This window comes from Conger conger, chromosome 17 (assembly GCF_963514075.1).
Source record: "Conger conger chromosome 17, fConCon1.1, whole genome shotgun sequence".
NCBI lineage: Eukaryota > Metazoa > Chordata > Actinopteri > Anguilliformes > Congridae > Conger > Conger conger.
The window spans coordinates 25,357,632-25,370,558 of NC_083776.1; the positions used below are offsets into that span (position 1 = coordinate 25,357,632).

General features: G+C 43.7%; 1 protein-coding gene across 4 annotated transcripts in view; it reads left to right on the plus strand.

Moving 5' to 3' along the window:
• The first annotated feature begins 663 nt into the window (after positions 1-663).
• The window catches only part of LOC133116239 (transient receptor potential cation channel subfamily M member 2-like), a 31,646-nt gene continuing 19,382 nt past the window's right edge, over positions 664-12,927 (plus strand). For 2 of the 4 annotated variants that reach the window (XM_061225615.1, XM_061225616.1), the window contains exons 1-6: positions 1,336-1,456; positions 1,839-1,927; positions 5,657-5,730; positions 11,667-11,835; positions 11,967-12,147; positions 12,458-12,624. In XM_061225615.1, the coding sequence (XP_061081599.1) occupies positions 1,351-1,456; positions 1,839-1,927; positions 5,657-5,730; positions 11,667-11,835; positions 11,967-12,147; positions 12,458-12,624 (786 nt within the window). In that variant the 5' untranslated portion in view covers positions 1,336-1,350. Of the gene's footprint in view, positions 1,150-1,335; positions 1,457-1,838; positions 1,928-5,656; positions 5,731-11,666; positions 11,836-11,966; positions 12,148-12,457; positions 12,625-12,927 lie in introns of those variants that run through there. The other 2 variants (XM_061225617.1, XM_061225618.1) reach the window with 2 other exon arrangements.

The window sequence follows — 12,927 nt, forward strand, 5'->3', positions numbered from 1 at the left end:
CTTCCTAGCTGTTATGGCCCCATCTATGGAAGTTATTGCCTGTCACAGTTTTGGTTCCTCATGCAATTGCGGAAATATTTCTCAAACTGAAAATTGCACACTTCTCACCCACACAAATGTTGCACCAGCAACATATTTTGCTCTCACTCCCCATGTGACTATTAAAAGATGCACAGTGCTAAACCCAGCCACCCTCCTGCCTGCAGAGGAGGAGGATGAGCCACATGACTGTAACCACCACACCGGTTACTCAGTTTCTAGGAAGAGTCCTGGTGGTTCCAATCTTCTTCCATTTCACAATTATTGAGGCCACTGTGCTCCTGAGAACACCAACATGCAGTGTGAATTGTGGAACCTTACATACACAGGTGTGTGCCTTTCTAAACTATGTCCAATCAATTCAATCTGTCATCTCATGTACATCTTTTGACCTCAAACTCAATTGTCTTCAGTGTATAGCAAAAACAAAGGAATTTACCTTGCTGTTCCAATACTTTTAAAGTGGACTGTATGTTTCAAAACAACCAAAAATCTCCAATGGATGGATGTTGCAATACTGTACATACACATTGCCAAATTGTGGTTGGTGGCAGCAGCTTCCCCATAATCAACTATAATGAGCCCTTGTAAATACTTTATAGATTCCGGAAAGTAACGCACTAACATAGAATGCAGTCAAGTGTCTCACCACACCTCCTGAGCTTATGTACTGCATTTACATTAACCACGTGATGAGCCGGCTCCTCGCGTGCAGATCTCCCAAATCCCCTGTAGGTGTCATTTGATCCTTTAAACAACCCCTTTTTCCCCCAAGATATACAATTCAGCCATTACCTGGCAACCATCTCTGGGACGACGGCTTCAAGGGCGAGGAACGCAGGTGTAGCCCAGCAGCCTTTAAGAAACAAACCCCTCTCAGACGATCGTGAAAGCCTCCAGTCTGCGGACCACAACCCTTGCTGCACATTCAATGTGCTGCCTTGACCTGTTGGCATAAGCGGGGAGAGTGTACCGAGAAGGGGGGTTTCTGTGCTCACAATGGGGTCTTCAGGCCACCCTGCACGGTGGCTCCAGAGGAAGATGTGTGGCAGAACGGCCGGCAGGGACAGATAGTGCAGGGCAAAGCTGCAGAAGCAGACATCTGAACAGGTAACGGGTACCTCCTCTCCACCACAAGTCTTACCTATATCAGCTCTGTATGTCAGAACTAGGGTACAGCTGTCTGCATAAGTCTGCTTTTTCTAGGTTCACAGCAAAGAGTAGCAGATGTACACCCCCCCCCCCCCCCCTCCTGTCACTGTTTGTGCTGTATTCTCAGCAGAAGCACATGCGAGAAATAGGAGGGGCTTTATGCGTGAGAGGGTAGTGAACATCTTTCTGTATATTTATATGATTGGAGTCTGCAGAATATGGAATATGTGTCATTCACCTGATCAAAAATCAAGCATGTGGTACAGTATGTATTATTTTTTTCCGTGTTTTTAGCACAGTGAGGCTCATGAATGACATTAAAGCATCAAAATGAAATTATTCATGCAAAGAATAATACTTTAAATACAGTAAATATTGTAAAACCTAATAGTGTTAATATGGTCCTTAAAAGCCTAGAGACAGAATCCTTACTTTTAGGTGATCCTTACTCTAAGGAGAACTTCAGTAGTCACATTCAGTTGAAAATATGCTTCCATTTAGTTAAATAATAGTTTATACAATAACAACACTAGTTATCACAGTAAATGTCAGTGGACTGAAGTTTTTTTCAGCTGCACATAAGCATATTTTGCTTTTTCTTCCACCTCGGCTACTGTTGGATACTTTACAACCGAAATGTTTCTCAGAGATGTTGCCCAGACAAGACATCAAGGTCCACCCAGACGAAGTGGACAGCCAGCGGAAAGTACACCAGCTGCTGTTCAACATCAAGAAGGTGTGTCACGCTATCATCTTTAAGTTGTGAATTACAGACAGCACCTCCATGAGGATATAACCCGGCAGGACCGAGTTTGCTCATTTATGAATTCAGTACTTAAATTTCACTATGATTATCAGGCTGTTTTATAATGTGTGACATTAGTTTGTTAGTCATTGAGATGGCATTCAATTCAAGATGACCTTTGTTTTTGATCCATGATTATTACTGTTTAACCTGTTCTCAAAATATGTAGCTCCTTTTCTGGATGCTTCAGTATAAAATTCATCAGTGACCAGAGCGTCACAAAAAGTTTGCCCCATCCCATTTAATGTAGCAATTTTGCTTGCAATGCAAAGTTTTTAATTGTTTTTATTTCAAGTGAATTTTCACCCAGCTGTGACTGTATAGAATAGAGATCATTTACGGCAGAAGGAAACATATGTGGCTTGCTATATCAAAATCCCCAAAACGAATTTTGTGTTTTACGAACGAGAATGTAATCGTTCTAACGATACCAAATTTACCTCTCTACGCCAGATATGAAGGGAGTTTGAAGTGCCACCACACCATGTTTTTGAGAAAAACGGATTTAAAGTTTCGTTGCGATAGTTACATGAGGCTGGGAGACTACAGACACTGGGCAAATGAAACTCTTTTTAAACTATATTTTTAGTCTGAACATTTACTCTTGACATTAAAACATACAGACCATGGAAGCAAATACACAAACATGCAAATACAATAACACCGGATGTGGTTGTCTGACTGCTGAACTGAGACAAGCTATGTGTTACTTTCACTTTTACAAGTAATGTGAATTCAAGTAATTTGGGGCACTTCTTGTAAATTCAGTTTGAGTCTGCCCTCACCACCAGTTTTAATAAGATACCCATAATACGGTACATGTTTACAATCCTCACGTTCTTAGCTATTCATATACATGCATAATTGTGATATTATAACGTGAATGTATGGCAAACTATTTTGTAATCACTGAGCCAAAATCTTTCCTTTTTTTCCCTTCACATTTGTAAATATGGGAAACCACGTTAGATAATTTGCGACACAGCATGAACTCAGACACAAATATACTTATATATAATTATTCAAGCATCAGACAATCCCAAATTGTTTATACTGTCATGTTCTGTATCATTTTATTACACTGCATATATTTTATAAATGAGACATACGGTAGTTTGATTATACTAACATGTTTTCGAAAACAAACAGGTCAATCATACAGAATCTGGATCCAGAAGATAGAAGTAAAAAAACAGAAACGGGTCGATAAACATCGGTTCTGAATCAAACAGACGGGATAAACAAAGAGCGGAAGTCGGGTGCGAAACGGGTCGTAAGAGAAATCAATCAGATAATACCGCTGGAGCGGACGGTATCGACACATGTGTGGTAAACAATCAGGAAGTGAAAACGTAGGTGAAACGAATAACAATGAATGAACGAACTGACACGGTGACTACGGTGTACGCAGAGGCAATAAAAACACGGAAACGCGACGGAAAACAATACAGTGAAAAACAAGAAACCTGACAGGTGTATTTGTATCTTCTAGCAGTGTTTATGCTGCTTCTTATTTCCCAATCAAAATTGATTGATTTATTGAAACTTTTATTTTAACAGAGAAAAATATTTGTAAGTTGTGCATGACGGAGATAACGTCGTTTTAATGAAAAAGACTAGCTGGCTTGCTCGCGAGTACCGAGGCTAGTAATGACGAAATTACAGCATGGAAATGGCAACTGGCAAGTCCTACTGACCTACTTCATAGTTTATTCATGGATATTTAACATAAAAAGTAATTAAGTGATGTTTAATCGTGGTTTCATAATTAAAACAGTACCTCAGTGATATCAGTCACCATAACCGAACTGTTGCTGCGGATGCGGTGCTTTTTTGAGTTGTATTCGGAATGTCGGGAAGATTGAACGATCACAAGGCAACACACAAAGTGTCAACATTTTTCTTTTGCAATATTTTTTGCATTTATTTAAACTGTTGGGGTCAATTTGACCCCAACCATAAAAGTGGCCATAAATATAATAGGAGGGTAAAGTTACACCACGGCCATTGCTCTGGCTCTGGTAAAAAGCATAATACACACAAGATTAGACTGACATTTATTTACAAGCACTCAAATTTCTGTCATGTTATATTATTTTTCTCTGTGCAAAGTACTTTTTTAACGTCCCAAATTACCATACGCGTGAAGGTAATTTGGGACAGTCTCAACATTATGAAATAAAAAAAAGTTCAATATTATATTCAAAACTATTTTCTTTATTTTGTTCATTCATTTTGCATTATTATGTCATACTTTGATATACACTCACTGAGCATTTTATTAGGAACACCTGTTCACCTACTTATTCATGCAATTATCTAATCAGCCAATCGTATGCAAAATATAATGCAGATGCAGGTTAGGAGCTTCAGTTAATGTTCACATCAACCATCAGAATGGGGGAAAAAATTGATCTTTGACTGTGGAATGATTGTTCATGCCAGATAGGGTGGTTTGAGTATCTCAGAAACTGCTGATCTCCTGGGATTTTCACACACAACAGTTTCTAGGCTTTGCAGAGAATGGTCTGAAAAAAAAGAAAAGAAAAAAAATCATCCAGTGGGCAGAAGTTCTCTGGGCAGAAACACTTTGTTAATAAGAGAGGTCAGAGGAGACTGGTCAAAGCTGACAGGAAAGTGACAGTAACGCGAATCACCACACATTACAGTGGTATGCAGGAGAGAATCTCTGAACAAACAACGCATCATAACATCCTAACATCAATAAGTTGATTCCATTTCAACAAAATCTCTGATTTAAAGGATAAATATATTTTGATGTAAACACTGGACAATGTTAGGCTACTTTTCAAAATTCATAAAATAATATGTTCAAGAATTAGGCTTGAGTTTTTGCCTACATGTTGGGTACTCTGAGGCTGCTCATATGGGTACACCGCATCACCCCTAATTCTGCTTCTGTGTACAGAGATTATTCTGGATAATTATCAAAACTGTGAAGGGAAGTTGAATGGATAGGGGGAATCAATGAAGCATGTTTTGCTCTCAGTCGCACATTATTCATTTCAGAACATAGATACTCAGAATATAGATACGCATTTCAGATCTGCTTTGATACTCCAGAGTTTCCTGAGCTCATATTACCCCTCCTGTAACATCAGTACCTTTAAATCCCTGCACGGTGAGCAACTGCGATGCTTCAGAATGGCCAGGGGCCGCCCAGCAGGCTATCACTTGTGTCCTGGCTTTGCTCTAGCAGTGCTTCATGGGAGTTGAAGTCTTTTGGTCCCCAGTTTAGATTTGCAGTTCCCCATCATAAGCAGGTTGGCAAGAATATATGAAGGGGCAAACCTGTGTTCTCACTCTGTCCTCAACATCCATCCAGGGTTAACCGTGATCTTCTGGCACATTCCTTTGTGCAGAAGATGTTCTGTTTAGTCATGATCAGATTTCATTCCCCCTCCCTCTCTGTAGCTCTCCCAGACTGTGCTCATGACATCACTGCAGCAGGAGAAAGTGGAGTAACTTACTGCAGAGCATCCTGCTGCAGACTCCCAGTGTTGAGCTCTCCTCTGCCTCTCCCTCTCCTGCACCCTCCCAAGCATGGAGGAGTGCGTGGAAGAGCCCATGCTCATCCAGAGCCTTGCTGTCAGCGTGGCCAGAGCCCCTGATTACATGTCCCTCTCTCCCTCCTTCCAGCGCAGCCTATTTGCCTCCTGGATAAAGCAGAACATCAAGAAGAAAGAGTGCTGCTTCTACAGTGAGAATGAAAGGTAAGGGGCATCCTCTCTCTTTACCTCTCCTCCCCTGTAGCTGTCTGAGCAGAGGGGAGTATGCCGGGCGCTGACCTTGATGAAGCTGGGGAGGGAGTCTCCCCAGGAGGTACGAACACGTGTGCGCTAACCACCCGATATAGTCGTCCTGCAGAAAACAGTGCATCTGTGGGAATGATCTCTCTCTGTGTAGGAACTTACACAACTTCTATAACTTAAACACATGCAGTCGCTTTTGAGTAGTTCCACTTATTATATGACACTGCATTTGTATCTATGAATGAGCATGTTCATAGTGTATACTTATTATATTAGACACTTTATATACTTATTCATAGCTTTGGAGTGTTGCATTTACAGTATCACTGATGTGGTCATTAATGATACATGTGGGAACACTGCTCAAACAGGAAAGACTCTTAATATTTTCAGTTATCAGTGATATTATTCTGTGATAATGGCTTTCAGCTCTTCATATAAGCAGCTCACTGGAATATATTTTTACACAGTCAAAGTGGGTATGAGTCACCCAGATAATGGATGCTCATATCATCTTTCTAGATTTAGCAAAATAAAGTTTATGTGAGATTTATATCTCTTTAGAAAGAGATACCTGGGAAGGTTGTCTGTTTTGAGAAAAAGGAAGTGTTCATTTTCTGTTCAAGAAACAGTGTATGGAATGTTGTTTGTTTCATGTCTGGTGATTGTTACAAATTTACTGACAGCAAAACCACTTAAGTGTTTTTGTTGCTCATAAATAATGCAGAATGAAATGAAACAATGAAGTGAAAGAAAATACATTTACACAAGGGCATGAATGTAATGAGTTGTACAGTATTTGTGTTATGTCTCGATAATGAGGTGCAATTATGATAGAAAATTATATGAAAAAAGAGTAATGTTTAAATTGGCTAGTTCCTCTATGCCAGATCTTAAAGTCTCTGATTGTTGGTCACGGTCAAACATCCCATAATTAGTTACAGGCTGCATCTCCACTATGAATGCATTGTTACGAATCCCTCTAGCTGCTGGGAAACGTATAGATCAAATTAAGCCTATAAGGTGCTGGCCAAACTATAATGCTCCTAATTAGACTTGCTTTACCGAGAGGTAGGTGTGTGCTGTGGGCAAGGGTGGTTCTAAAGAGGTGGCCAAGGTGCCACCACCAAAATCGGATTGGCCACCCCAGTGCCGACCTGCACATAGTCAGTCTGCTTTTACCAAGATATTGTTTTTAACAAGACACCATCTTTCCCGTTTTGCTGCCTTCCAAATGTGCATCAAAAGCACACCTGTCAGAAGCACAAATCCGTTTTGTCAGTCAATCTGTTTTTACAAAGACACCATCTTTTCCACTTGCAAGACTGCCAAATGTGCGCCAAAAAAATCACCAGGACATGACATGACAGGACTGCTTGCAAGCTTGTATGGTGCAGTTTGTAAGCCTCTAAACCAGGGGTGTCAAACTGAATTCCCAAGGGACCGCAGTGTCTGCTGTTTTTTGTGGTTTCCTTTCAATCAGGCCTCGAGAACAAGGTGTGTCGATTCTTTAATTAATTACTTAAATGAACCACAGGTTCTGAGAACAACCCGAAAACCAGCAGACACTGCGGCCCTCCAGGACTGGAGTTTGACACCTGTGCTCTAAACTCTATTTTGCTCTCGTCAGTGTGACAGGTTGAAATATTCAATATGTTGAATGGTAACATTATGGTTGAAATATAATTTAAATGTAATCATTAAATAACATCAAACAGCTAGCTAACGAACGTTAGTCTCAACAAGAAATACATGACTTGAATGCTGTTTTTTTAATATAATATGGCCCCCTTGTGTACTACAAGCTAAATCAGCTAAATCTATATAGCCAAATCGTTAACTTGAGAATGTGTATTTACATAATAATATTGTACCCACTGTGTACATTACATTATTGGCATTTGGCAGACGCTCTTATCCAGAGCGACGTACAACAAAGTGCATACCCATAACCAGGGATAAGTTCGCTGAAAGACCCTAGAGGGAAGTACAATTTCAATTGCTACCTGCACAGCAAAGATAAGGACGAGGGCCCTTTTTTTTTTTTTTTTTTTTGAGAACAAAGAAACAAACAGAGCAAAAGTGACCAAAGTTAACTATCCAAACACTGCTTTCCTAGCCAACTAAGAATACCGATACACAAAGCAAGTCACAAAGACAACAATTAAGGTTCACAGGGAGGTAGGGAGGGGTGGGGAGAGGTGCTGCTTGAAGAGGTGTGTCTTCAGCTTGCGCTTGAAGGTGGGGAGAGATTCTACAGTTCTGACCTCAACGGGGAGTTTGTTCCACCACCGTGGAGCCAGAACAGACAGTAGTCGTGAGCGTGATGTGGAGGTTCGGAGAGGGGGAGGTGCCAAGCGGCCTGTGGAGGCTGAACGAAGAGGTCTGGCAGGGGTGTAGGGTCTGATGATTTTTTTTTGCAGATAAGCTGGGGAAGACCCTTTAACTGCTTGGAAGGCTAGCACCGATGTTTTGAATTTGATGCGAGCCATGACAGGCAGCCAGTGGAGGGAAGTAAGCAGGGGGGTGACGTGTGAGTATTTGGGAAGGTTGAAGACCAGACGAGCTGCTGCATTCTGGATGAGTTGGAGGGGTCTGATGGCAGATGCTGGGAGGCCAGCCAAGAGGGAATTGCAGTAGTCCAGGAGGGACAGAACCATCGCTTGGACCAGGAGCTGGGTCGAGTAGGGGGTGAGAAAGGGGCGGATTCTCCATATGTTGTATAGGAAGAACCTGCATGACCGGGTCACCGCCACAATGTTCTCGGAGAGGGACAGTCTGCTGTCCATCACCACACCGAGGTTCCTTGCACTGGGTGACGGCGTGAGTGTGGTATCCCCGAGGGAAATGGAGAGATCCAGATGGGGAGAGGTTTTAGCAGGGATGAATATCATTTCAGTCTTGCCTGGGTTGAGCTTTAGATGGTGGTTGTCCATCCAGCTCTGGATGTCCCTCAGGCAAGCAGAGATACGGGCTGAAACCTGCGTATCAGACGGCAGGAACGAGACGAAGAGTTGGGTATCGTCCGCGTAGCAGTGGTAGGATAGCCCATGTGTAGTGATCACAGGGCCAAGGGAGCGAGTGTAAAGAGAAAAAAGAAGCGGGCCTAGGACTGAGCCCTGGGCAACTCCTGTGGCGAGGGGCCGAGGTGTCGATACCGAACCAGCCCAGGCAACCTGGAAGGAGCGACCAGAGAGGTAGGACTCAATCCAGTCCAGGGCTGTGCCACAGATGCCCGTTGCTGACAGGGCAGACAGGAGGATGGAGTGATCCACAGTGTCGAAGGCAGCAGAGAGATCTAGGAGAATGAGGACAGAGGAGAGGGAGGCTGCTCGTGCGGCATGGAGTGACTCACTGACGGAGAGGAGCGCAGTCTCTGTCGAGTGGCCCGATCTGAAGCCAGACTGATGGGGGTCTAGCAGGTTGTTGTTAGAAAAGAAAGAAGAAAGTTGAGTAGAAGCGGCTCGTTCTATGGTTTTAGAAAGGAATGGAAGAAGAGATACCGGGCGGTAGTTCAGGATGATGGAGGGATCCAGAGTAGGATTTTTTAGCAGCGGAGTGATGTGGGCCCTCTTGGAGGATGCCGGAAAACAGCCGGAAGACAGGGAGGAGTTGACAAGGGAGGTGACAAATGGGAGAATGTCAGGTGTGATAGTTTGGAGAAGAGAAGAGGGGATAGGGTCAAGGGCACAGGTTGTAGGGCGGTGGCAGAGCAGGAGTTGAGAAACATCAGAGTCTGTAAGGGGGGAGAAAGTGGAAAAGGAAAGGATGGGCCTAGAGGGGGGGAAGGGCACAGTGAGGGGGGCGGTGGTTGTAAAGGATCTACGGATGACTGTGACCTTCTCATCGAAGAAATCAGCAAAGTCATCAGCAGAAAAGGAGGACTGAGGAGGAGGAGGCGGTGCATTGAGGAGAGAGGAGAAAATAGAGAAAAGTTTCCGGGGTTAGAACCGGAGTTCTGAATTTGTGTTTGAAAGTATTTTGCTTTGGCGGCAGTGACAGCGGAAGAGAATGCCTCCAGGAGAGACTGGTAAGTCGTGAGGTCTGAAGTGTCTCTGGATTTCCCCCACTTCCTCTCCGCTGCGCGGAGGCTGGCCCTGGAGGTACGGAGGGTGTCTGATATCCAAGGACTGGGAGGGGATGTGCGAGGTGGCTTTGAGACAGGCGGACAGAGAGAGTCAAAGGCGGAGGAGAGAGATGAAAGGAGGGTGGCAGATGCAGAGTTAGTGGGGAGTTTGAAGAAGGATTCAAGAGGGGGGAGTGAGGCGATGACGGTGCTGGCAAAGGAAGAGAGTGAGAGGGAGGGGAGGTTACGGTGGGCTGAGGAAGTGTGGGTGGGAGGAGGGGGAGGAGGATGGGGAGGAAGAGGGAGGGAGAATGAGATGAAGTGGTGATCAGATGTGTGCAGAGGGGTAACCGTGAAATCAGAGCATAAGCAGTTCCTCACAAAGACAAGGTCTAGGACATTGCCCGCCTTGTGGGTTGGAGGAGAGTGTTGCAGGGAGAGGCCGAAGGAGTGGATTAGCGGTAGGAAGGCAGCAGCCTGGGAGGCTTCTAGGTGGATGTTGAAGTCTCCAAGGAGAATCAGTGGGGTGCCATCCTCAGGGAAGGAGCTGAGAAGGGTGTCTAGCTCATCAAGGAAGTTTCCCAGGGGCCCTGGAGGACGGTAAATAACTGCAATGAAAAGGTTAGTAGGGTGGGATACTGCAACAGAATGGAATTCAAAAGTGGATATGGACAGGTCAGAGAGGGGGAGAACAGAGAATTTCCACGAGGGGGAAATTAAAAGACCAGTACCACCGCCACGGCCGGAAGGCCGGGGAGTGTGCGAGAAGGAGAAGGAGGATGAGAGGGCAGCGGGAGTGGCGGTGTTGTCAGGTGTGATCCAGGTCTCTGTGAGGGCAAGGAATTGTAGGGACTGGTACATAATGCTGGTACAGAATGGTATATAATTCTTATAGTATTTTGACATTTTTATGTGACACGCTGATTGATACAAGTTTTCAAGACAATAATGAATTCATATAGTTCAAAAGCTCTTTATTGTTTGAAAAGATTTCATTAAAATAAAGAAACATTTTTTCCAATGTATTTGTTCAGTTTGTGTTCTTTAATTGCCTTAAATATAGTCAAAATAAATAAAAAATTATTTTTGGACCATAAACATCTAAGTGTCTTATGATAACAATATATGATGTCATGTATGATATACGATGTAATTCAGATTGGTCATATTGGTGCAATTTTGAGGCACTAAAACAGGCAGTGTGGCATGGAAAATGGAATGGAATGCTGTCTACTGTATGTGCAGACATATGCTTAATTTGCATAATGGTGGTTTGCTTAAAGCATTTGTCTAATGAATAGCCTTAACTTTTGCAAGTGAGCTCAGAGAAGGGTCTTGATGACAAAAGAGGCGATAGCCTATTTATTTGTCATTGTTAATGTTATCCTGTACATTGGCTTATCAGTAGCCAATAGCCTATTAATTTATGTTTAGTCTTAGTAGACTAGTAATGCATCGTGGTTTTTTGGGGGGTTTTTTCGCACGTGAAATGATAAAAAACATAAATTACCCCAAAAATGTTTTGTGCGCAGGAAGCCAGGAGATATGGTGGCCACCCAGGCAACCCTTGGACCCCCCTTGGCCATCCAAGTAAAAAAATCCTAGAACTGCCCCGGCTGTGGGCCTAACAAAAAATAGGAAAACAAAATGGGACACAGCCGCCATTTCCACAGATGTGTCCCGCTGCCTGACGTCACAGCAGCAAGTGCCAAATCAAAAATAAAATAAAGGGGAAAACCCAAAAGGAAACGAGGAATATCAGTGTGTGTGATTCCTAGTCGTAACAGCATGATAAAAACATTCTGTGAATTATTTTTTGTCTCTCATCCAGCAAAGGGTTCTGCATGTGTGGCTACCCCAGACATTATCATGTGGAAGATGCTTTCAAGCCTGACGAGTTTGTGGGTGAGACGTGGGACAAACACAAACACATTCGGGAGGTGCCCACAGACGCCTATGGAGACATCAGCTTCGGTGGACTGGGGCATAAAATAGGAAAGGTAAAAGGATGTGAATAGCATGTGAATAGCATCAGGTTTTGTGTATTTACAATAGATTGAGAGTTACCTTTCCTTTTCTGCCCTTGTATGTGATCTTTTGTGTGTGTGTGTGTGTGTGTGTGTCCCTTCAGTATGTGCGAGTGTCCACAGACACCTCCACTGATGTCCTGTACGAGCTGATGACTGACCACTGGAAGCTCCGCCCACCTAACCTTCTCATCTCTGTGACGGGCGGAGCCCAGAACTTCTACATGAGGACCCGGCTGAAGGAGATGTTCCGCAGGGGGCTGATTAAGGTGGCCAAAACCACAGGTATGTCCTGACCTGTGACCCCCTCATTTTCTCACCCAATTCAGACAAGAGGGTCCCAATGTCCTTATACTCAAAAATGTATCCTCCTTTCCTCAACACATCTCCTTTTGGAAGTGTGGGGAGGCGGAGATAAGTGGACACAGACTCCAACATACAGTGCGAGATGCTGTGTGGTGTTTCATGCCATGTCACCAGTGTATATTGGCATTGTTGAATATTGCATCTACAGTGGTATGGTGTGCGAGTGCTGCTGTGTGCGGGGTCTATGGTTTGCAGTCGTATAGACATGAGGCCTTTGTTGTGTTTGTAGGTGCGTGGATCCTGACTGGGGGCACAAACACGGGGGTGATGAAGCATGTCGGGCAGGCAGTGAGGGACTACGCCCTGACCACCAGCACAACAGAGGATCAAATTGTGGCAATCGGCGTGGCAACCTGGGGGACTTTGCTCAACCGGCATGCTCTGGTGAACACGGAGGTGAGGCTGGACCTGTGATACCAGACCTGGGTCAAATACATAATTATTTCGGATTCAAATAGTTTTCTATGCTTTACTCAGCTTGTATGGAGTGTTGGAACCTATGAAATACTTTCAGAATGCACCAACCTCTGCCTTCTGGTCCTCTTGGTTGGCTCAATTGCACCAGGCACGATCTATCGAGCACAGAAAAGTATTTCAGTCAGACAACTCACAATTAATTAAGCAATATTTTAATGTCAATCTCTGCCTCTCATCACTCCCTGTTGTAAGCCAGCCAAAACCAAAGGGAGTGACTACAAA